Below are 24,764 nucleotides of genomic sequence, written 5' to 3'. Positions count from 1 at the left end.
CAAGGCCTTGGTTGTTGAGACATTGTTGTACATTTCTCCATGGATTGGATCATCAAATGTGTGCAAGATTCGAGAGAGAGAGAAAGAGAAACAGCAGCTATAAATTTTGTTTTTGGTAGTAGCCATATAAAGATAACAATTCTCATTTTTTTCAAATGTAATAGTAAAAGAATACAAATGATGGTGGAATAGAGCATTCCATCACCTTCTTGATGTACAAAATGAATTCAACAAAACAAATCTCCCAAACTTAATTTCCCTCTCTTACACCTCAACAGGCCAAGGCAAGGTCTTCAACTCGTTCTCGTCCCGTACCTTTCCGCTCCTCGTTCCATTTCCATCCTTGTCGAGGTGGGCGTAGTAGTTGAGGAAGAAGGCGAGGGTGAGGACGGCCCACTCGAGGCAGAAGACGAGGGCGCAGAGGCCACCAGCAAGCTTGAGGATGAGCACCCCGTCGTCCTGGCGGACGTAGGAGTCGAGGCGGGCGAGGAAGTCCTCGGGGCGGGTGAAGATGAGGACGGCGATGGAGCCCTGGAAGATGGCCGTCAGGACGGTGGCCACCATGTGGGCCCCGTAGAACTTCCCTCCGCCCACGCGCCGGGTGGCTGCCGCGCACCCGGACACCGCCCCCCCGATCGTCACGATGTGGAGGAGGATGAGGAGGGCGCCCACCAGGGACGGGATCAGGCGGAGGGAGAGGGTCAGGAAGATGCAGCTCGAGGCGGCGCCAAGGAGGATGTAGTTGGTGAGCAGGAACACTTTGTGGGTGCAGCTGCTCTCGCCGTCCATCGACAATCCCATTCCCATTTTTCACTACTACTGTAGGAGGATGTAAGAAAGAGAGATATGTATTTGCAAAAGGATGTTGTTGTAAGAAAGAGAGATGGTTGGAGGGTTAGATATAGCTCAGCCTCAGCTGCAACGGTTCAATTTTTAAAATAATGGGGAGCGGCAACGGATACTTCTCATTTTTATTTTAAGGGATAAATACAAAATAGGAATAAACAAGATTATTAAGTTATATGATTCATTTTTTTATAGTATATTTTATTCGTCTACCATTTTAAAACATGTTTTCATTCGGAACTAACTTAAAAAATTGCTTTAACTTTTTTTAAACAAAGTGAATAAAAAATATACAAATTTCACTTTTACATATTACTCCCTCCATCCCCGATTAACAGTCACACTTTTCCATTTCGGTCCGTCCCCAATTAAGAGACACATCATTTTTACCATAAATAGTAAGTAGGTTCCACATTCCACTAACTCAATTCACTCACATTTTATTATAAAATCAATATAAAAAAATGGGTCACCCATTCCACTGACTTTTTCAACCAACTTTTCTTTACATTTCTTAAAACTCGTGTCCGGTCAAAGTGTGACTCTTAATCGGGGACGGAGGGAGTACAATTTAAACATAATAATTGAGTAAACTATGAGATTTATTTATTAAAAATGTAAATAAAATAGTAAGTTTTTAAATCACTAGAGACACCCTAAAAAAATAAAATGAATTGTTTTAATAGACAGAGTAAGCACTATATTTTTTAAAAAATTGAAGTTATTGATTGAATTTGTGTAGACTTTTCTTTGAAATAAATCAGGGAATTCAATTTAGTTTTTTGGCATTTCAGTAATTTGGTGTAAACTTTCATGTCTTGTATACTTCATACTTCATTCATCCATTAAAAATATTTCTAATGGTGATAGACCACATGAGTTTTAATTTAAAATTGAGAAAAAAAAGAGTTATAATAGGTATAGGGAAAAGGTGAATAATTAAACATACCACAATTTAGCATTGAAAACCAAAATTATAGAGCAAAATGAAAAATGAAACACTAGTACCACTAACACGACGTCGTCCAAAACACATAACAAACTCATCAATACAAACACCAAAAAAAACATTAGTAAAGAAGACCCCCTAAACTTCAAAGCATGATTTCTCTACCATATATCCAGCTGAATGGAACTCTCACCGCTGCCTTTCCTTTAGCTTTATGCTGTGCTCTCTCCTCCAGTTTCCGAATCCGAGGCGGCAGCCCGCACACGTATTCCTGCGCCTTCCGCCCCTCACCAGAGAGCCCGGTGAGCTTCTCGACCTCCCAATGCGCCACCAAGAACTCCAAGATGTCCGCGTAGTCCTTGGCTGTGTACACTCCGAGCTTCTGAGCGACCGCAGAGAAGTTCTCGAAGAGAGCGTCGTCGCTCCCGTCGTACATCAGGTGAGCCGGCATTGCGATCTTCTTCCTCATCATGTCGGCCAGGGATAGCACGGTGCCGTCGGGGTCGACCTCGAAGAGCTTCTCGACGATCTTGGTGTAGGCCGTCTCGTGGCGCTTCTCGTCCGCGGCGATGGTCCCACATATCTGAGCCAGCTTGATGTCGCCGTGTTGCTTGGCGAGCCGGGCCGTGTTCCCGTGCGAGACGAATGTCGCCCTCTCTTGGAACGAGGTGTAGATGAATCCGAGGTACGGGTTGTTCTCGGTCCGAGGGTCCTATTGGTTCAAACACGAACATGAGAAAACACGACACGTAACACGAACGACAATGTTTTAAAAACCGGACCGGACCGGCAGGTTCGACCGGTCGGACCGCGAACCGGTAGGTAGTCCGGTTCGGTTCACTCCTTTAAACCACCAGTGCATTGAACCGCTGTGAACCGGCAGAACCGGCCGGCCGGACCGTGAACCGGAAACCGGTTCAATATTGTTTTGTATAAAAAATTTTAAAATTTGTTGTTGGTAGGAGTTGAACTCATGACCTCTCTTCTACATAAGAAGACCTCTACCACTCCACCACATGAGCTCATTGAATAATTTGAACATCAAATATTTTTATACATTAATCATTAAATTTTTATCTACAAAAACTAATAATTCATTTTAATTTTATATTCTTTAATATAATTATTAATTATAATATAAATAATTATCACCCTCTATATTTTAATGATGCTCTACTTACCATCTATATTATTAGTACCATATAAGATTCATTATTTACTATAACTAAATTTTTTATATTACATACTTTATTTATATACCCTAGCTATTGACATCAATGAATATTTTTATCTAAACTTAATACCTAATTTGTATTTAATTATAATATTATTTTACGAAATAAATTTTCTTAAATTAATAAACATCATCTATTTTAATACATAAAAATATTAAATTTCTTAATAATATTTAATATATGTGTTTATTATATATTCCGGTTCATGGTTGAACAGTGAACCGGTTGAACCAGTGAACCAGTAATGACGCCGGTTCGCCGGCCGGTCCGATTTTTAAAACATTGACGAACGAGGTAACTGAGTAAAAGAAAGTTCTAGAGCGTGAGGAAACACGACATTACCATCCCCGAGCCGATCAGGTATTGAATCGTCTTCTCGATTTGCCTCATGTCGACGCGGCCAGAAAGGTAAAGATACTTGTTGAGGAGATCGCCGTGCCTATTCTCTTCGGCTGTCCAAGCCCTTGTCCAAATAGCCCAGGGGGTCGGGCTGGCACCCGTCTCATCCCGGACTGCATCCAGAGTGTTGATCATCGTCTGGTAAGTCGGGAGAGCTTCCTCCGTGATCATGTCTCCAACCAAAACCACAAAGTAGTCATCGGGGATTTCCCTGCACCGTTCCCTGAGCTCCTTCACCTGCTCATGGAAGCCTTCCGATGCAGGGTCGGGCAGGAAATCAGTCGGCTGCCAAGACTTCTCGACGTGCTTAAGGAGCACCAAGATGTTGTTCTCAGCCCAGTCGTGCAGCGAGTTAAAGATCTCAATCTTTTCCCGGGGCATCGAGTGGGTCACTTGTGCGTGCACTTCTCGTGGTGGAGTGAACGGCTTCTTAACCTCTCTGCATTCAACACAATACAGCTCTCAAAGATCAAGAACTACCAACAAAGCAATGATCAAATTCAATCAAGGATTTAGGCCTATCAATAGTCGAATATTTCTCGATTCAATACTAAGTTCTACGCTGAAACGAAACAGCATCACATCTTACCGGACCAAGAGTTCGTAAGTCCAAAATCATTGAAAATGAACTACGACCTAACAATTTACATTATGAACCAACTCAAAACAGCAACAACTATCATAAATTCAACCAAAGTCTACACCCCACAACCATGGAAAAGCTCAAGCAAATCACACGATACAAAAAGACAAATCAAGAACTCAAATTGTAATGTCGAAAAGGAGGACGATCGACAGATGAACTAGACCAAACAACAAGCTTCCCTTGTTAAATACTATTAATGAGATAGGAAAAACGACTAAGTGCATATGTCACAAGAAATCAAGAATCACAGATGCCTTCTAAGACAAGAAATAAAATCTAGACCAAACAAAAACCAATCGCCAAACAGAAAAGTCAAGAACTTAGGTCCATGCTACCTAATTATTTTAATGAGAAGTGCAATGATTCCAACACGCTAACCTCTTGATTAGTCATTTAATTGTATAGGAGATTCCACCAAATTTCATCAGCAGGATGAACAATAGTAGTAGCTTATTAAATGACTAGACCACACTTGTCCACAACAGGAAATACATATTTCAACATGGAATTACTGCACTATGAAATAAATTAACACAGAACACATCATCCAAGCCAAAATGGTGCATAAATGATGAAAGAAGAGGGAAAGTTAAGCACAATGTGAAGCAATAATCTTGTTTCTTCAATACAGTATGACAATTTCTGTCCATCAAGCAATCTAAGAAGGGAAAAAAGAAGAAGATCAACATGCTCAAATAACGGAGAAAACAAGACCACAATGGCTTCAAACTCCCAAAACAGAAACAGGGGCAAGATCAAACGCCATGCAAATTGTCCACCAATAACCTTCAACATTTAAAAAAAAAAAAAAAAAAAAACTGATCTTGGCAATGCCCACTTAACACAATCACAAGATATACATGAGGAAACATAAAGAGATAAAAGTGAAAATAGAGAGAATAAATGGGGGGCTGACGTTGAGGGAGAATGGAGAGTTGAGGCCATGGAAACCCTGTGAGATCTGAGCTCAGAGCCAGGAAAAGCTGGGATCTTGGTAGGAACATAGCTGACCCTCAGCGCCATTTTTAAAACAGAAAAGCTAGAGAGGGATCAGAGCAAGTGTGTATGTGTGTGTGAGGAGTGAAGGATGGAGGCGCGGACAGCAGTGTTAAATACAAGAGAGAGTGGAAAAAGAAGTCAAAAATGCAAAATTGGGGGCGTTTAGTCTCCAAATTCTGTAAAAGCCCATAGTTTTGATTACGGCAAACGGGTTTTGTGATTGCTACTTGACAATTTCCTGCTCCCGGCGATGCTTCCTATGAATCTTGTATATTTATACGTATACACTAAGGTACAACGCCCTGATGCAGGTGTCCAATATTTTCTGCTTGTACTCTGTCTTACTTTAATTTTATTTTTATTTTTATTTTTATTTTCACATATTTAATGTGTTTTGCCATTCGACACGTATAGCAAAGAATATCTATCTGAGTATTAATACAAAGTAAATAGCTCTGTTATTATCGAATAATATACCTTTAATCCTTTATGGCCGCATTATCATTATCACTGTTGTTTTGACAATATGCATAAATAGATTGTACCACACATTTTCCTTTACAGTGTGTTAGAGAGAGAGAGAGAGAGTTGTCCAAATTGGGCATGCGATACAAGTGTTACTACAAGCTTTAAATTGTAGAAATAGAAACGTGTGCGATGAGAATTGATTTTTTCAAAGTAGAATAATCCTAGAGACTGATTAGTTGGTTTTGATCCTAATTCGAAGGCTAAATATTTGGTAAAGTCACATTTTAGTCGAATTTTATTTAGCGAATGTACAGTATAAGAAAAAAAGAATAAAATATTATAGGGCCTAGTTCCCACTTAATGTCCATACAAAATTAATAACCCCTCAGAAATATTGAACCGAATATTTGGACCCAAGCCCATATACTGCGGATTTGCAATTTGGGCCGAGATGCATGAGCTCAGAGGCGTAAAATCAACTCAATAAGCTTAAAACATTAGAACTTAGAGTTAATAACGTTCGGTAGTTATAAAATGTAAATTTATATATTGTACAAACTCAAAATACCTTAACACAGTTTCAACATAGTTTTAATACAATATTAACAGTGTAAAATTTCAAGATTTTAATGTCAACACAATATCAACACAACTTCAATCATTGATTACGGTTGAAATTCTGTTGACATTTTTCCTGTTGATGCTTTTTTGTGATATGTTGACATTTTTCAATGGTCCAGATCATAGTTTTGAATTTATACAATATTTAGAGTTTTCATTTGATCAAATCCCTAATAACATTAATACGAAGAATGTTATAGATGGGGAAAAAAATATGATGTATATTTATTTTGAAATGGTAGAAAACTCATGGTGCAGTGACTTCATTATTTATTTATGCCAGTTGAAGGAAAATGTTAATCCCTTCGTCTGGCATTAGGAGTCCTGATTGATCATTTTCATTCGTTCGATATTAGGAGTCTCGGTTAGACATTTTCATAAAAAATGAAATAAATATTACTCCCTCCGTCCACCATTAGGAGTCCCATTCATGGGCGGCACGGGTTTTAAGAAATGTTAAGAAAAGTGTGTGGAAATAAGTTAGTGGAATAGGGGTCCCACTTGTATATATTAGTTTTAAATGAAATGTGAGTGGAATGAGTTAGTGGAAGGTGGGACCCTATTACCATTTATGGTAAAAGTGAACCGGGACTCTTATTCGCGGACGGACTAAAATGGAAAAATGAGACTCTTATTAGCGGACGGAGGGAGTATAAAATAAAACACTAAAAAGTACTAATAAAAATACATCGAAAGAATAAAACAAATAATAATGCAAATGGGTCCTACATTCCATTATCACACGCTCAAATATTTCTTTAAATATGCACCAATTCAACCGGGACTCTTAATGCCGGACGGAGGGAGTATAGTATAACGAAAATAATGTTCGATTGTTTAACTGCTCCACATAATAATCACTTACAATCAGCTGCTATTACACAATTTTCAATTCAACAGTCTGAATTTTTTATGGAGTTTCCGAATTTTTTAATAGGATTAAATTCAACTAATTGCATTCATCCCGCCATCATGAACGAAAAAACATGAAGGGAAAATGAATTTACCTCCATAAATAGGGCCCACTGTTCTATGTTTAGACTTTAGCTAATCAAGGTCGGTCTCCACGTTCATATATACTCACTTCGTTCTAGATAATTTGGAACACTTTGACTTGATACGGATTTTAAGAAATCTAATGAAAAGTAAGTTGAAAAAGTTGTGGAATATGGGTCCTACTTTTAAAGTATTAGTTTTATAATAAAATGTGAGTAGGAATGAGTAGGTGGAATATGAGATCCACTACTAAAAATAGTAAAAGTGAAATGAAACAAATTATATGGAACGGCCCGAAATGGAATACTGGGTCGAATTATCTGGGACGGAGGGAGTATTTCAATAAAGTTTGGCAAAGATATTCACATTTAATGTATATTTAATAAGCGCACTACGACAGGATAAATTTCCGAATAAGGGTTATATTCGCTGACTTTTCGAAATTGAGGATTAGTGACATGCGCATTTTTCGGGATTTTGGCTTTTTTTTTTTCTTTTTCCACTACTTTTTTCTTATTATTTCTCTCCTGATATTTATTAATTGACCAAACCACCCCCTCAAATTTGATCCCCCAATCTTGAAAAAAAAAATCGTGATATTCTGTAAAGCAGTTCTGCCGCTTCCAAATCCCAATCTCCTCCTCCCCCTCTCCCCTTCGCCTCCACCCTACTCCGTATTACAGAAATATACTATACCCCACGGATACGTATACACAAAAACACAAGATTATGTGGAGTATATATATGGAGCAGTGGAGCATGATTTTAATGGTGAATTAACGTACGAGATAGTATCATACTAATTCTCAATAGATTCTCACATCACAGAAATCCTGAATGGGAGTGGCGACGCTGATATTCACCTACGGCACTCTGAAGCAGGGCTTCTCCAACCACGCCCTCCTCCAGGACCTCATCTCCACCGGCGACGCCGCATTCGTCCGCGCCGCCCGCACCCCCTCCCCCTCGTCTGCGGGCCCTACCGCATCCCCTTCCTCCTCAACCTCCCCAACCTTGGCCACCGCGTCTCCGACGAGATCTACGCCGTCGCCAGGATGGGCGACCTCAAGGGGATTAAAAGTGATATTTTCCTTTCACCTTATCTCGCACGACTCTACCTCAGCCTTATTTTCCTTCTCAATCTCCAAATTAATGATTTATACATGTACGCAAAAACAATGTGATATTCCGTATACTCTACGTCTTCTTTGCTTCATTTTGTCAATTTGTTGACTTTAGGTGTTCACTTTGCATGAAATATGTGGAAGCTAAGAAGTTCGAGATGAATATAATAAGTGAGTTTTGGTCTTAATTTTAATAATTTATAAGTTTTAGGAATGAATTTGAATATCTATAAATTCTAATATTGAATAAGTACTTAATATTCCATCAGTCCATAACAATACTTTAACTCTCATTTTCCTCCTCTCTCTTACTTTATCATTTTTATCTTAATTCCCCTGTCATATCAATTGCTCGTATTATTATGGGACGGATGGAGTAAATAATTGGCGGTTACATGATTTTGTATGCAACTATTTTAGCTATTTTTATAAATAATTTTTATTTAATATGACATCTTATAAAATATCACGCACATGACAAATTCAACAATAGCCAACAAAAATAATAATGTAACCTCATGTAAATTTATACTACTATTTGAATGCGGATATCAGTAACGAAACATCACCCAAATATATACTGCATAATTCTGCGTATGGCATATACAAAACATGCTATGATTCAGACATGGTTAAAGGAGTCTGGCAGTTACCTAATTTTATTAAATAATAATTTTAATTATAAATTGATAGTCATTTTAATTGTTATTGATTAGCAAAGATAAATGCATTTTTAAAAATTGATGGAATCTTTAATTTTTGTCTATAAATACATGTTCTTTTATTGTGGAATTATCTTTTCAATACAAACATTAGATAAATTTCATTACTGTTTCCTTGAAGAATTCAAGCGGGCCGATGACGAGAGTTCTCCTGCAATAATATATAGAGACAAAGGTGGTGGAGATATAGTCCTATGAGAAAGAGTGAAAAGCAAAGAGGCAAAGACGCGAGTCGAAGGTTGTGGAGAGAGAGAGTCATATGAGAGAAGGTGAAAGGAAAATATTACCTTTAATGCTTATTTTGAGGATCATGTTATGTTTGTGATATTAGTCCATATTTAAGTTTTTTTCTTAATGTTACTTTGTTTTAGTTTTTGTTAGTTTTGTTTTAAATATTTTTTTTGTCTTAGCTATAATATTTTTTTACAAAGAGAATAGATTATAGAAACTGACTATCTATAATATTTTGAAGTTAATGCATTGTATATTCATCTCGAACTCCATAGCTTCCACATATTTCATGCAAAGTGAACACCTAAAGTCAACAAAATGACAAAATGAAGCAAAGAAGAGGTAGAGTATAAAATACGGAGTATCACATTGTTTTTGCGTATATGTGTAAATCATTAATTTGGAGATTGAGAAGAAAAATAAGGGTGAGGTAGAGTCGTGTGAGATAAGGTGAAAGGAAAATATCACTTTTAAATCTTATTTTGATGATCATGTTTTGTTTGAGTGATATTAGTCCATATTTAAGCTTTTTTCTTAATGTTAGTTTGTTCTATTTTTTGTTAGTTTTGTTTTAATTTTTTGTCTTAATCAGTGGCGGACGCAGGATTTCGACTCTGGGGGTCCAATTTACTATCAACAACTATAGAGTATTTTTCCATGGCATAGTTGGTAGGAAGATAAAGATATATAGATAAATAAGGAGTAACGAATGATAAAATAATGGTGACAATATCTCCCTTTGTCCCACCAAATGAAAAGCATTTGTTTTTCGACACGAAATTTTATTTAGTGTTATTCTATAAGTTAAATAAGAAATAATAAAGTAAGAAAGAGAAAAATATTGAGATGTTGTTGTTTCCATTTTAATGAGGAATAATAAATAAGGATAATTTTTTTATTACAAAGTGTGTGCGAAACAAAAAAATGAAGTGTGCACATGAGATTTTATTTAGTGTTATTTTATAAGTTAAGTAAAGAAATAATAAAGTAAGAGAGAGAAAAGCATTGAGATCACTTTATGGGAGTAATAAATAAAGAGAATTTTTTATTTCCAAGTGTGCACAAAACAAAAACAATGAAGCGTGTGCAAGTTAAAATTAAAAAATAACAAAATAAAAGATGGTGTGTGAATGAAAGCATAAATTGTGCACAAAATTGACCTCCACTCGAGAAGAAGTCCACAACGTCCGCCACTTGCGCCAATGGATGTGTTTATCTAGAGGTGCCCACGGTTCGGAACCGCCGGTTCCAGTTTTGGAAATTATTGAACCGGAACCGAACCGCGTGGGTGTTTTGTGGTTTCGTTTAGGTTCCGAATCGGCAGTTTTTTACGGTTCCGAACCAGCGGTTTTTTGCGGTTCCGGCTTGGTTTCGCGGTTCTGGTATGGAACCACCCGAAACCGGCGGTTCTGACACGGTTTCAGTTCGAAAATTTTGAACCTGAACCGAATCACGTTCAAAAATCGACGCTTTTGGTTCGTGTATATTCTCACGGTTTGGGTTCGGAACTGTAACCGAAGGTTACGATTTCAGTTTTAACCACCGGTACAGTAAACCTTGGGTAGGTCTATGTTTATCCATCTTGTGAAATTAATATATATAGTAAAAGTTACAAATGTTGGGGGTTACCCCAGGCCTCACTGTAGGTCCGCCCTGCCTTGGTCTAAGCTATAATAATTTTTTACAAATAGAATAAATCATAAAAATTGACTATTTATATTTTGAAGTTAATGCCTTGAATATTCATCTCGAACTTCGTCACTTCCACATATTTCATGCAAAAGAGCATCCAAAGTCAAACGAAATGACAAAAGTTGCAGTAGGGTATGCAGTTGATTTTTGTCTGAAATTATCACATGTAACTCGATGATACAAATTAGTAGTAATAAATATTGTTATATTATTCCAAATACACACTATGTTATTGCTTCGATTTTTTATAGATAGATTTGTGTGAATATGTACGATGATACTTTTACTTTAACCCTGAAAGAAGCTAACCTATAATTATTACTTTTATTTTGTTTACTATTATTTACCTTCCAGTACTTGCACCATAATTTATTAAGATTTGATTTACTTTCTTAAATACTACTATTTCCTATATTCCATAGTAATGGAGACATTTTTTTTCGGCATAGAAACTAAGAAATGTGTGTGTAATGTATTAAATAAAAAGATAATAAAGTATGAGAAAGGTAAAAATAGAGAGAAGAAAGTAGGAGAGAGGAATAAGTTAATGAGAAGAAATGTGTTAACTTATAGTACTAAAGAGGGAAATGACTACACTACTATGAAACGTACCAAAATGGTAAAATAATTCTACTACTATGGAACAAAGGGAATATCTTTTTGTATTTCCACATATTTTTAATTATGTGAGAAATATTAGATTTATTATTCAAGAAAATCGATTTCAATCTTTCAAAGCAGACGTGGCCACGGTTCAAAATCCGCCGATTCCGGTTCGTCGAATGCGTGAACCGTAACCGGCCCGGATACCGGTTATCCAGTTCCGGTTACTAACCACCGGTTTTCCAGCGGTTCCGGCGGTTCCAGGCCGATTCCGATTCGGTTCCGGTTCTTTTTTTTTTTTTTTTTAATCTTATAGTTATAACTTTTAAATTAGTAAAATCCAAAGAGAATTGATAACGATAAAGAATTGCAATTTTATTAATTTGAAACTTTGAATGTAAATTTCTACAATACAATTACAAGTTACAACTTACAACTTGTAAGTAATATGAAGAGCAAATTATGAAAATTGATGAACAACTTAAGTAAATTGATAAACAAGTAGAGAGCAAATTGAGAGAATGAGGTAGAGAATAGAGAATTGGAGATTGAGAGAAAAATACTTGTTAACACAAGAATGAGATGAGTAGAAGTGATGAAGAAGGGAGTATTTATAGATGAAAAATGGGGGGAAAATCTGATATTAAAAAAAAATAATAAAAAAAATTGAAAACGGTCGAAAACCGCCGGTTTTCTGACCGAACCGCCGGTTTGTGTCAGAAAACCGCCGGTTTCTGACACCTTTTCAGACCCCTACGCTGCAACCCTACGCCTACGCCTGAACCCTAGCCCTGAACCGTCGGGAACCGGCAGTTTGTGTCAGAAACCGTCGGTTTTCCAACCTTTTTCAGCCCTACGCCTGCAACCCTAGGAACCTACCGGCGACGGCTACATTTTCCCGGTTAACCGGCGGTTCCGAACCGGCGGTTAACCGCCGGTTCCGGTTTCGTATTTTTTGAACCGTAACCGGCCCGTTATAACCGTGAAACCGGATTTCAAACCAGAACCGTCCGACCCGCCGGTTGGGAACCGGCGGTTAACCGCCGGGGCGGTTGGGTTTGGCCACCTCTATAATTCAAAGTATGTTTAGTGTTTTTTGAAAATGAGCATTATTTTATCTTTTAATAGTCTTATGATAGTAATGCAAATTATTTACTAATTAAGGGAGAAATGTCACTTGTGAGTTTAGAGGAAGAGTTCTGGGAAAATCTGCCAAAAATGCTGTTAATAAGAAAGCAGGATCTCCTAATATTTGGACCCAAGCCCATATACTGCGGATTTGTAAGTTTAGAAAGTATTTGGAAGTTATGGGCCGGGTCTAACCCATCTAACAAATCTTGACCCGGTAGTTATGGGCTAAGTCCTAAAGAGCCATGCAACGATCTTATACAAGACTTCACTATGTATCTAGGCAATGCATAGCACAATCGTGTAAAATGTAAATCCAGATGCAAAAATGACATTGCAATGCTTGCATTCATCTCAAATTATCAACAAAAATACTCGAAACCGATATATACATCGAGCAACCATGTCTGCTATCTGTGCCAGCATCAAAAGCAAAAACGCCATAGCCTGTTTAAGTCCGATATTCAGCAGTTTTTTTTTTTTTTTTTTTTTTTTGTAATTTTCCGCTAACACTGGTTAGGTGAGAGATGCTACTTATATACGCGACTATGTCACTGCTACTTATATTACACGATTATGTCAAAACAAAAGGCGAACACAGTAGAAGAAGATGGTTACTGATGTTTGCATGAGCGGCCATGCTGTGATTCAACTTTCGCTGTGAGTTTTAACGGAAGGTTGTTGGGATGTACCTCTCTAGTTTGTGCTCATCCCAGACTGAGATTCCATTTCTTTCAAGAGTGTTGTGATGTTCCTTGTTTTCGTCGGACCCTTATCTACAAATGCACGATAAATAAATTGAAGCTGCTACTACGGAACTGCAAGAATTCAAAGGTAAGCTCAGAATTTCTTTACCTGGTGATATAGATATGCCATGGTTTCTCAGAATTTCTTTCTTAACCTGAAATGAAGCATTAAAATTCAGAAAAATCGAAACTTTGCATCAGAATATGCACTAAGGAAAAGACGGATGAGCTCAGAGGCGTAAAATCAACTCAATAAGCTTAAAACATTAGAACTTAGAGCAAGTACCATTCTAATATGCTATAAATGGGGAAAAATAAATATGACTTACATTTAATAGCAAACAGTGAAATCAGAAATTTGCATTTGAGAGCTAATAGAAATATATGTGCAAGCTAAATGTGGATACCTGACGGCGATTGTTAGAGAACTCGGAGATTTCAAACACTTTGTTCCTTAACTTGAATTTTGGAATGGCAGGAAACCTATCGTGTAGTGACTTCATTATTTGTTTGATGCCATGTGGATGCGACTGAATGACAGATATCTGTAATGTTGAGTCGAAGGAAAATGTTAGACAGAGAAAAAAATGTTATTTTAACTGCTCTACATAATAATCACTTACTATCTGCGGCATGTCTGAATCTAGAATATCTGCAGCGGTTGAAAGCTCTGTTGTTCTCGACTTGTTAGGTGAACTTCCTGGATCCTCGTCTACCACATCACTAGGAACTGAAATATCTGTATTTCGGAATCCAGGGAATGGGAGAATAGTAAGAGCTTGTAGAGCCATCCTTTCGAGCTTTGATAGACCAGTGAGCTCCTCAGCTGATGAAATTATGGTCTTTTCATGTATGAGATTCGTCTTTTTATGCGTGAGATTCAAGATGACCAATGGCTGGTTCTTTTTAAGCGTGCGTTCTGTCAGATTATTGAGATATTTCTGTTGCGGAAGCAAGATACATAATTCATCATTCTGCGATTGGTGTTCAGAAATAGGTCGATTCTGAACTTCTGAATTGAGGTCGTGACTGTCATCAGACTTCACTCCCTGCCCGAAAGCAGAGTAAACTTTTAAGAACACAAATATATATCTCCAATAACAAGGACAGGCTTGACCAAAGCCCTAAGCTCACAAACAATTCCCACAATACACGAGAACAAGGTGGTATTTAAAGTCCACTGAGCAATAAAAATAGTTAAATACCTCATCCTCAGAGAGGTAACCATCAGGAACAAAGAATCCATCTTCAATCCCATTGTCTTCGTCATCCTTTATATCCATGCATTCGTCTTCATCGTCCTTATCACAGTCTGAAAGGCTTTCACCAGGTTCGTCCTGTATAGCCAGTTTTTCAGTTTCAACTGCCATTAGGGGTTTAACCACACATAAAAGTGCTAGCATACCTCTGCCCAATCCTCGTCGCTATCAATATCATAGTCTATATCTGAGTCCTTTACAAAAGGGTGACGTGGGCCAACAATTTGACTGAAGAAGTAGAGAAGGCGATATCATCAGAACAGTCGCACAGATTTTTACTATAGGTGCTGCATCAGTGCATACAAACTAATACTCCCTCCGTTCCAAATAGTGGAGTCAATTTTTCATTTCGGGACGTTCCATCATAGTAGAGTCATTTTCCTATTTAGCATGAAGTAACACTTTTTCCCTCACTTACTTTATTCTCTCTACTTTTCTATCATTCCTACTTTATTATCTCTCATTTAATATATTTAAATATCTTTTCTTTAATCTCCGTGCCGAAAAGAAGTGACTCTACTACTATGGAACGGAGGGAGTACTAAACAAACGTTTTACTGCAGCTGTGGAAGAAATATTAATTTTACTTCTTTAATACTCGGCTAGATCACGTACGAATCTGCAAAACACTGCTAAGTTCCTTAACAAATCTAAGAAAGATCAAATATGAAACTATACAAGCATAGGTATGCAGGCCTCCCACTGTAGATTTGTTAAAATAACAAATTGAAAAGTATCGTACTCAGCATATGATAACATGTAGAATCTTCCAAGTTTTACTGTTAATAGGTAAGCCATAGGCGGTATGCACTATACACAACAAAATATTCTTCCAGTAATGCCAACAGAAGACGAAAAGCCAAAATATAGTTAAAGGGCTCACCTCTTACTGGGCCAAACACCATAAAATGCAGGCCTATTGCTCTTGTCAAATTGCAACAGCTTCACTGGAATTCGCTTTTTACTACAAGGACTTAGACAATCATTGGCATCATCCAAACCAAGCACAAGCTTCTCTATGTTCATGTCAGCGTCACAAGTGCGTTCTTTACTAGTGGCAAGCTTGAGTTCCTTGACTAGCTCAGTCTTAGGCTTCTGACGGATGCCCCAGTGCCTTTTTCCATTTGAACGTATTGAACAACGATTGAAGCGCCAAGCTTTTAAGTGTGATCTGAAAAGAGTGACACAAAAAGAACTCTCACACTTGAAGCACCAAGAAATTCAATAAACAGCCAGCACAAAATGGGAGAAGGGTGAAGGTAACGCACTTCAGTACATCTCCGACCACAATCTCATCCTTCTGGGCCAATACGGCATCCATTGGTAGAGTTACTGATTTCAAATTTCTTTCGACCGTGTCACTAGATGATCCGGATGTGGTTGCTTTGGTCAGTGAACTGTCGTTTTGTGAAGGCGAACTAGTTTTTTTCAGTTTAAGGAAGTGCTCCATCAATGATGCTTGTTTCTGGAGTAGTCGTCGTTTTCTCGACTCAGCTTCTTCCTTCTCCCTTCGGCGTTGCTCTCTCTCTGCTGCTTCTTGCTTCCTTTTCAGCTGTTTCTGTTTTTCAATTTCTTCTTTCTCGCATCGCCTCTCCTCTTTCTGTGCCTCCTCATTAAATCGTCTCTGCTCTCTTTCCTGCAAGTATGTTAAAAGTATCATCAAACAAATACGTAAGAAGCATAAAATCGATTAGGAAGGAACAAAGAAACGACTGCCTTTGCATTTAAAAAATATACAAGGAATGATCCATTACAGTCTAAACAAGCTTTTACCAAAATCAATTTCCACTATATAAAAATGTTTAAATGCCCATTCGAAATTGGAAGGAAACATACTCTTTGCAACATTTCCTTTTGACGATCATGTTCAATCTTTCTCATCAATCTCTCCTTATCTCTTTCGTGTTTCTCCTTTTGCTTGATTAACAATTGTTCTCCTCTCTTGGTTTCCTTATCAGCTCTTCACCATAAACAAAGATTTAGCAAATCATTAAAATTAGCTTGCTGAGAATCTAAAATGTGAAACATACATTTCAGCGCCATTTTCATGAGATGTGTTCTCCATTAGCAGCCGGATACCTGCCTCATTTGGAACTATACCAAGTTTTTCCGAAGCTTTCATCAACTCGTGTTGGCAGTTGGGAGAGTTTTCATACATTTCAAGAGCATCTATCATTGCTGAGACATACATAATTATCAATTATCACTGCGCCATCTCTAGTCACTAGTTATACATACATTATTGCTGTTTAACGGGGCAGTTGTTGCATTCAATATGACAGTAACACATTGGATTTTGTGAAAGCCAGCTAAGGAAATGAATTATAACTTACCAAAAACAGCACTAATCCTCTCTTGGATCTTTCTCCGACAAGTCCGGTGAACTTTCAAAGATGTACGCACTGCTCTGGGCAACAATTTCAGGTCCCTTGTCTGTAATCAAGACGGACAGTTAAGTAAAGTGAACTTATTCAGAAAATCACACCTCAGTGAACTAAGCCTTCTACAAAACGACGGACTCAAACATCCGAAAGATACCAGCTATAATAATTTCCTTTATCCTAAATAAATAACAACTCAACAAAAAACACTGTCTTGTTACAAACTAAATAATCTACCAAAATCCAGCACTAACAATTAACAACCAGTTAAGAAGCCAAACAATACACTTTGCTAGAAACGCTACAACCACAAAATACGACTAACAAGCCAAAACAATACAACATGCATGAACAAGTTACCATAAAATACATCACAACTAACTTAATAAAAATTCTATACCTCCCAATACCAAAGAGCACACTCAGCCTCGTCCTCCAAAACATCAGCATCGGCACCAAGCACACCATAGAACGATCGCTGTCCTATCATAAGCACGGCACTCATCACACCAGCCTTACTCAAACCACCCCCATTCCCTTCTCCATCCCTCAATTTCTCAAAAATCTCATCAACGAGCTTCGACAAAGGAAGATCACTCTCCTCCATTACACATGCAATCACACCATTCACATAAGCAGAGGAATTCCTAGGTTTCCCCAAATTTTCCAGCAAAACCCCTCTGTTTTCCCACACTAAACTCCTACAATATTTCACAAGACTATCAATTTCACTACGAAATCCAGCAATTCTCTTTTGGTTTTCTTCTGGACTTGGTGAAAAAGCACAGGGCTCCAATCTCTTTCTCTTCCGCGGCCTATTCCTCCCATCTAGGCCGCCATTGATCGCCTTAACTTCCACCATGGCTGCATGCAGCTGAAACAAACCCCGAAAATTACCAGCTAATTAAACCACCTTGACAAGGGAAATGGAGAAAACAAAAATCCCCAAATCAAAAAAATCCACGAAGATGAAATTAACCGAAATATTCCTCACTGCAGATTACACATAAAATCGAGGCCAATTACATCGAACGCTGCGTATTGACGAGGTGGTGAAGAAAGTGCGTAGGAAAACCCTCGACTTCCAAATTCGAGCTGCTATTACACAATTTTCAATTCAGCTGTATGAATTTTTAGTGGAGTTTCCAAATGTTTTAATGGAATTTAATTCAACATAATTGCATTCATTCCCGCCATCATGATTCATGAATCTAAAAAATAAAAGGAAAAATGAATTTGTATAATATAAAAGGGCCCACTGTTCTATGTTTTGGCACGTAAGGTCTCCACGTGGTCCAGGTGGAATTGAAGGTTAAAATGTTAAGAACAAATGTGTAAATTTAATTAATGTTAAGTTAATTATGATTATATCTCTGTTCATAAGTTTTTTGTAATAATTTAATTATGTTGTACTATATAGATTGAAGATACGAATTGAATTTAAATAACATTTTATCAGTTATATTATGTTGCATGCAAACCATCCTAAATACTTGGAGCTCATTTGTGATTTTATTTGAAGCAATACTTATGTGATACAAACCCAAAACAAAATGGTTGGTTAAAAAAGTGCTTGTAATATTTTCATTGAAATACTTTACCACTTAAGGTAATTCATGCTTATTTTTGTTAAATGTGATGATAGAAATACTCTTCACATAAATTTTCATTTCATAGTACTCCATTTCATATTCAATACGAGATATGATCATGAGTATCATTGTTCATTTAATTGACTAAGTCATATGGTGTAATGTATATTTATATGGTGATGACACGTAGAATTGACTGTTGAAATTTATAGGATATTATTATTAGTACTCCTATCATATAGTAGATGAAAATGTGGCATGCATGTGCCAAGTCTTATTCATTTAGAAAACAAATTAATGACTCACTTTCATAAATAAAGACGAAAGGCAAATGACTGGCCACATTAATGATTTACTAGTGCATATACGTATCTCACATATTATAATCAAATAGTATACAGAAAGGGCGAATCATCTTATATAAGATTTATTTCATTAATACAATACTATATTTCAAAATATAGGGAGAACTATGTAGGTAGCACTAGATGGATACAACCCCATATGGAACTTACTATAAGTTTAGTAGAAGAAAAAAAAAACTCAAAATAAAGTTAGGATCCCCGCCTTCTCCCACCTGTACCGCTCTCTCTTTGACAATTATAATAAACAGCAGCTACTGGTGAGCCGAGGTTGTAGAGCTCCGCAAAGTCTCTACTATTGAAATTTTGGCGCCATCCAGGAGCGTAAACCGTCTGCCGACCCAGTTGTCGAAACAACACAAACAAGAAACGATGGATTCCCATTGACGGTCGAGGACTCTCATAACGCACTATCTCTTGTCCTACATCATGTCACTCAATCTTAGTATTGATGATACAATTCTTGATCATGATAAGAAAATATGACTTATTGATAACTAATGTGGATTAGAAGACATATCTTAGTAGTACAACCTAATCATGTTTGTTCAAGAATGGAAATAAATTGACTAATGAAGGAAAGAAAAGTTGAAAATACACATTAATTGAACACACAAACTTACAATCGGAAGAAATGGGTTGTCCCCATATCATAATACTCTACACATGGTGCTTATTATCTTTTGACATTAGGTTCTTATTTACAATCATCTTGATTGGACTAATAAAAATATATCGATTAATCAAATCATGTATTATAAAAACAATACGACTAGTGTGAAATGAAATATGAAGTGGTTTACATATTTCACTATAAATCTATAATGAAACATAATGAGAAAATATAATACTACTATTACTATAGTAATTTAATTTTTATCATAACTAAGCATTTAGTTATATTTTCGATTATTTATTTATTCCTAATGGATAAAGTCATGCATGCAAGATTGAGTTAGACAATTCACCGAAGGTTGCCCCAGTAGTTCCAGGAATATCAGTCACCAACCTATATTAATTAAAAGAAAAAGAAAAAAAATATTAGTACTCATTGCAAAATATTCAATTTGTAGTACTATATATACACAACACACCAAGAAACTAATAAATTAAAGCTTTCACATAGTACATAATTAATGGTTGAATTCTAAGCTGTATATGAAAATATAATTCCTAATAAACGTGTCAACTTATTAATACTACTTTCTAATACTAACGTTGTCTATTTATAATAAGTTTACTAATTGTTACTAACAATACCTTTAAAAACGAGATCATTTCTCCACTCACAATAAGCAAGCTCGGGAATATTTATCTCGATCAAATGATCCCACAAAACCTTGTACGAACATTACTTTGTGTTGCTTTCGAAGGCACGTGACAAATCAATCAGTCAGAAAACCAAACAAAAAGATGCTTACAAAGAAACAATAGTGTAATACTGCACCATTTCAAGAACATAATCATTTTTATTCTTGCAAAGAAAAATATCACTGCCCCAGAATAGGATTTCTCAGTCTTTCAAATGAAATCTATTGGGCAATAACCAACTTACCTGCGACACACAGAAATATATATAGTCTCACTTTCTTTCTTTAAAACATCATGATATTATTACATTAGTAAACTTTTTCCATAAGTTTTAGATATTTTTTGCTATTTTAGTGCATTAAAAGAAATAAATGAAATTTTATAGTAAGACGACATCTTAACAAAGACAAATTATAGGGTTATTGGGAATTCATAAACATAACCCGTAATCCGAGTAAATCAGGTGAGCTAGCCGATTCACATTACATAATGAATGTGAACGAGGGAGTAATTGTCTACTGACGCCCGTGGCTATGCATAGAAAAAGTATATAGTTCAATGTGAGAATGATTATAGATTTTTTACCAGTGAAGGTACTCTCTAAGATTGGGATCACTAGGGCTTGGAGCATCAGGGTCCACCATCACCTAAAACACACACATAAAACAAAGGTTACATGAGTATATATCAAGAAAGAAAACACACACACACACACACACACATAGATAAATAGATATAATTAGAAACAATTACCAGGGTGAAGAAAGTTCTAAGATCCTCTCCTCCAACTTCAACCCTAGGCTGATTGACAACTTGAGAGGGCCTAAATTCACAGCCATTTGCAACTTCTCTGTTGCCATAAATCACTCTCAAACCAATGGATCTTGTGAAAGGATCCAACACATCACCTATCACTCTACCTACAACCAAAGGGTCTCTATCTCTTGGCATTTTTTTTTTGAATTTTCTAGTGTTATACTTTGAATTTTCTTTTCTTTTCTTTTCTTTTCTTTTGCATGGAGTATAAGAAATTTCTTGCAGCAGCAACAGACCAACTACTTATAGACAGTGGACACATCCCACCCCCCCTACCCCACCCTATCTCACCAAGACACACACATGCACGCACGTGCGCGTGGGTCTTTGTCCATTTCTTTTTATATCTACTTGTAAATTTGTGTGGGATCTTTGTATATTGTAATGTAAATATAATTTTTTTTAGGTGGAATATGGATAATGAATTCGGCCCCATGCTTCATGAGAAAATTATCTTTTAAATCACTTTTTTATCAATGGTTAATCTCATAACTTTAAAATTATTCGAACTAAACCCGCAATTATTTCAAGAGAGAGTCTAAATCGTGAATGTCAAAATTGCATTTTCCATTCAGACTTCCACGCAGCGGTGAGTAGTTGCGACTAAAATCGTTAATCAAAGTAACGAATCCTAAAGAGGGAGACCCTAATTTTTAGAGGTCAATGGTGCAACCCTAGAATGGATTAATGATGGAAACAACATCGTTTAAATTATATTTAGACTATAACATTTTGAAAAATCAACGAGAATATTGACCGAAGGCATGATTTAAAAGGTATCTGATTAATGACAAGAAGTAGGTCAATTTAAATAACAATGGTCTCTTTTAAAATTTTCGGTAGGTAAAAATCAAATAATTTCATAATAAAGCACTATACTCTTTTTGTTAGATTAAGGATATACACCTGCAAATTCAATGACTACTCCATGTGCTGATTTTGTTGACACCTCAAAAGATGGAAGAGTTGACGGAATAATTTAATATTGCTTTATACTCAAATACAAGGACTAATTTTTTTGTTATGAACGGACAAGTCTTGTGCCGATTCACCATAACTATACATTAATAAAACACTAGTAGTACTATTTTATTGAACTCATTTTTTTTTTAAATACTCCCTGTTTAGTATTTAAGTCATCAAAGTGACGTAAGCTCTCTCTCTCATAACTCATAGTCACATATACATAGTATGATTCTCTCACTCATGTATCTCTTTTTGATTCATCCATTCCATTCATCTTCGCTCACCACCACGAGTATTTTATATTCCTAGTATTTTGGTAGCTGCAATTCATTGGTTAGGCCAAAAGTTGGCATTCATTCTCTCGCAATCAACCTCATTGGCTGGGAGCAACTAAGAGAGAGAATCCAATTCCGATCAATTTTGTTCAATCAACGGCCGTGGGAGACTAAAACGCCGCCGACTCCGCCCTAATGTTCTCGGCCGGCGCCTTGTTTTTTTATTAATTAGCGTGTTCGATTTTATTAATTTAAATATTTTAGTCCTATGAATTCTTATTGGATTTCGAGAATATATTTAAATAAATGAATTGAATCTAAATAGGTCAATCGAATTGTAATGGACTAAGAAATTGACCAATAATTGTGATAAGGTATTAGAGTAGCTAGTGTAGCAATTATATGGAGTAAAATATACTCGCAGTATATATGGTCTAATTTCATTATCCATTTTGCTTAGAGAAAGGGAATAGTACTACATAAAAGTAAACCACTAGCTTAAGTTATCACAAAGTTAAAAGATTTTTAGCTTCACTTTTGGAATATCTCTACTTAGATTGATAAATTGACTGGTGACGTCGATTCTACCATATATTTATTTGTTTTCTTGGCTGGACATTATTCGTTTTGAGCCCCACCCCCACTTCCTTTACTTATAATAATATTGGTAATTCTTGTTTCAATTAATCTATATATATAGGCAATTGTTGCAATTATGTAACGATAATCTTTGTCGTAATTTGAATTTTATTTTTGTAGTTATCTGCATTCTAAATTTACGGCGTGCAGTGTGTATGATTGTCACAATGGAGTAACATGAATTGTGTGGCTGTCACTAAAGAAGGTCGATGAATTGTGTGGGTGTAAGCAAAAAGGGCCGAAGATGTGGGACCATATAATAACTATCTCTCTCCTCTCACTCTCCCCTTATCTAAACTAAAAATATCTAACCTACTTCATTAAATCATCAAAGTGTGCAATATTTATTATGCCACGAATTATAATATAATATTAGGTGGATATTTTTATAAGGGAATAATAGCCTAAAATATCTACTACCATATTTAGGATTTGTTTCCTAGAAGTATATTTTCTTGTGATAGATTTATTCCTTACCTTATGGAATATGTTTTCTAGTCTTACTAGAATTAGGACTCTCTATTGTGCTTATAAATAGAGGTGCCCCCTTATTGTAAAATCATCCTGAAATTATATAGTGAAATCTCTGGTTTGGCATCGCCCCCAGACGTAGATACACATTGTATCAAACTGGGTAAAAAATTCGTTGTGTTCATTCTCCTTTCATATTCATGATCGCCTGTGTTTATTTCCCAACAACTGATATCAGAGCCAAGGTGGCTTTGGGTCAGGCCCTGTGTGACCAAAGGGTCGGGCCTGGATGACCCATGATCGAGTGGGGCCCTGGATGACTCTAGTTTGAGTTGGGCCCGTAATGTCTCGATGTATCGAATGTGTGTTCCCGATGTGGTCTCGGTTTGAGGGGAGGTTTGTTGGGTGCAAACCTATCCCACATCGGATGAGTGAGGGAAGTTGGATTAGTATATAAGTGCTATCCATCCCTAATTAGTTTGGCCTTTTGGGGTGACCCAAAAACAAATCCGTGCGGGCTTGGCTCCACCCAAAGCGGACAATATCAAACTAATGTGCAGTCGATGATCCCAACAACTGGTATCTAGAGCCTAGGGTTTAAGAGGCAGAAATCACGATGGGGATCGACGGGAAGATTGTTGTAGAGAAGTTCAACGGATCTGATTTTGGATTTTGGAAGATGCAGATTGAGGATTACTTGTACGGTAAAGATCTGTGGAAACCTTTAAAAGCCAACCCGAAAAGATGGAACCGGAGGAGTAGGAGCTGCTGGACAGAAAAACGATGAGCGCGATTAGGCTATCGTTGTCCAAGGACGTGGCTTATCACACGACTGCAGCAAAGTCGACAAAGGAGATTATAAAGATCTTGGAGGATATGTATCAGAAACCATCAACGGCAAACAAGGTACATTTGATTAGAAAGATTGTTTAATTTTAGAATGCAAGAGGGAAAGCAGGTGCAACAACATCTCAACGAGTTCAACATGATTACTTCGCAACTGAACTCGGTTGATATAAAATTCGCTGATGAAATTCGTGCCCTAATTTTGCTACTGTCCCTGCCTGAGAGTTGGGCTGGCACAGTGACAACAGTTACTGCTGCAGAGACAAACCTGACAGTTGACAGAGTAAGAGATCTGGTGATTGGTGAGGAAGTTCGCCGGAAAGAATCAGGATCTTCTACTTCTGGTTCATTATTGAGTACTGAACAGAGAGGCAGATCGAAGGGAAGGCAAAATAAAGATCAAAATCCAGAGGAAGAAGTCAATCCAAGAAAGATTTGGAT

General features: G+C 36.9%; 4 protein-coding genes across 9 annotated transcripts; all 4 read right to left on the bottom strand.

The window, feature by feature from the left end:
- Positions 1–127: 127 nt before the first annotated feature.
- LOC125185881 (uncharacterized) lies at positions 128–881 on the bottom strand. The gene has a single exon (XM_048082291.2). It carries the CDS (start codon positions 805–807, stop codon positions 265–267), a length of 543 nt encoding a protein of 180 aa, XP_047938248.1. The 5' UTR covers positions 808–881; the 3' UTR covers positions 128–264.
- A 901-nt stretch (positions 882–1,782) lies between these two features.
- On the bottom strand, positions 1,783–5,299 carry LOC125201215 (stearoyl-[acyl-carrier-protein] 9-desaturase, chloroplastic-like). 2 transcript variants are annotated; one of them, XM_048099238.2, is made up of 3 exons: positions 4,992–5,299; positions 3,373–3,868; positions 1,783–2,507 (listed from the first exon to the last, which is right to left on the bottom strand). In XM_048099238.2, exons 1-3 carry the CDS (start codon positions 5,096–5,098, stop codon positions 1,941–1,943), a joined length of 1,170 nt encoding a protein of 389 aa, XP_047955195.1. In that variant the 5' UTR covers positions 5,099–5,299; the 3' UTR covers positions 1,783–1,940. The 2 variants fall into 2 exon arrangements, with proteins under 2 accessions (XP_047955195.1, XP_047955196.1); XM_048099239.2 differs by lacking the exon at positions 4,992–5,299 and adding an exon at positions 4,019–4,325.
- A 7,689-nt stretch (positions 5,300–12,988) lies between these two features.
- LOC125202127 (chromatin assembly factor 1 subunit FAS1-like) lies at positions 12,989–18,232 on the bottom strand. Of its 5 annotated transcripts, none has more exons than XM_048100481.2 (13): positions 18,025–18,232; positions 17,446–17,919; positions 16,998–17,097; positions 16,695–16,842; positions 16,501–16,624; positions 15,933–16,300; positions 15,548–15,835; positions 14,811–14,892; positions 14,611–14,742; positions 14,029–14,454; positions 13,813–13,950; positions 13,515–13,560; positions 12,989–13,435 (listed from the first exon to the last, which is right to left on the bottom strand). In XM_048100481.2, exons 2-13 carry the CDS (start codon positions 17,905–17,907, stop codon positions 13,356–13,358), a joined length of 2,394 nt encoding a protein of 797 aa, XP_047956438.1. In that variant the 5' UTR covers positions 17,908–17,919; positions 18,025–18,232; the 3' UTR covers positions 12,989–13,355. The 5 variants fall into 5 exon arrangements, with proteins under 5 accessions (XP_047956438.1, XP_047956447.1, XP_047956462.1 ...); XM_048100490.2 differs by having other exon boundaries at positions 18,040–18,232; XM_048100505.2 differs by having other exon boundaries at positions 18,050–18,232.
- An 801-nt stretch (positions 18,233–19,033) lies between these two features.
- On the bottom strand, positions 19,034–21,344 carry LOC125201900 (protein VERNALIZATION 3-like). Its single transcript, XM_048100188.2, has 4 exons — positions 21,064–21,344; positions 20,896–20,957; positions 19,968–20,008; positions 19,034–19,421 (listed from the first exon to the last, which is right to left on the bottom strand). Exons 1-4 carry the CDS (start codon positions 21,259–21,261, stop codon positions 19,192–19,194), a joined length of 531 nt encoding a protein of 176 aa, XP_047956145.1. The 5' UTR covers positions 21,262–21,344; the 3' UTR covers positions 19,034–19,191.
- Between the last annotated feature and the right edge of the window lie 3,420 nt (positions 21,345–24,764).

Source organism: Salvia hispanica, chromosome 2, assembly GCF_029641045.1.
Source record: "Salvia hispanica isolate PSC_SH4W2 chromosome 2, Shi_PSC_v1, whole genome shotgun sequence".
NCBI lineage: Eukaryota > Viridiplantae > Streptophyta > Magnoliopsida > Lamiales > Lamiaceae > Salvia > Salvia hispanica.
The sequence above is the reverse complement of the archived record's forward strand: the minus strand, read 5'-3'. Positions and strand labels throughout refer to the sequence as shown.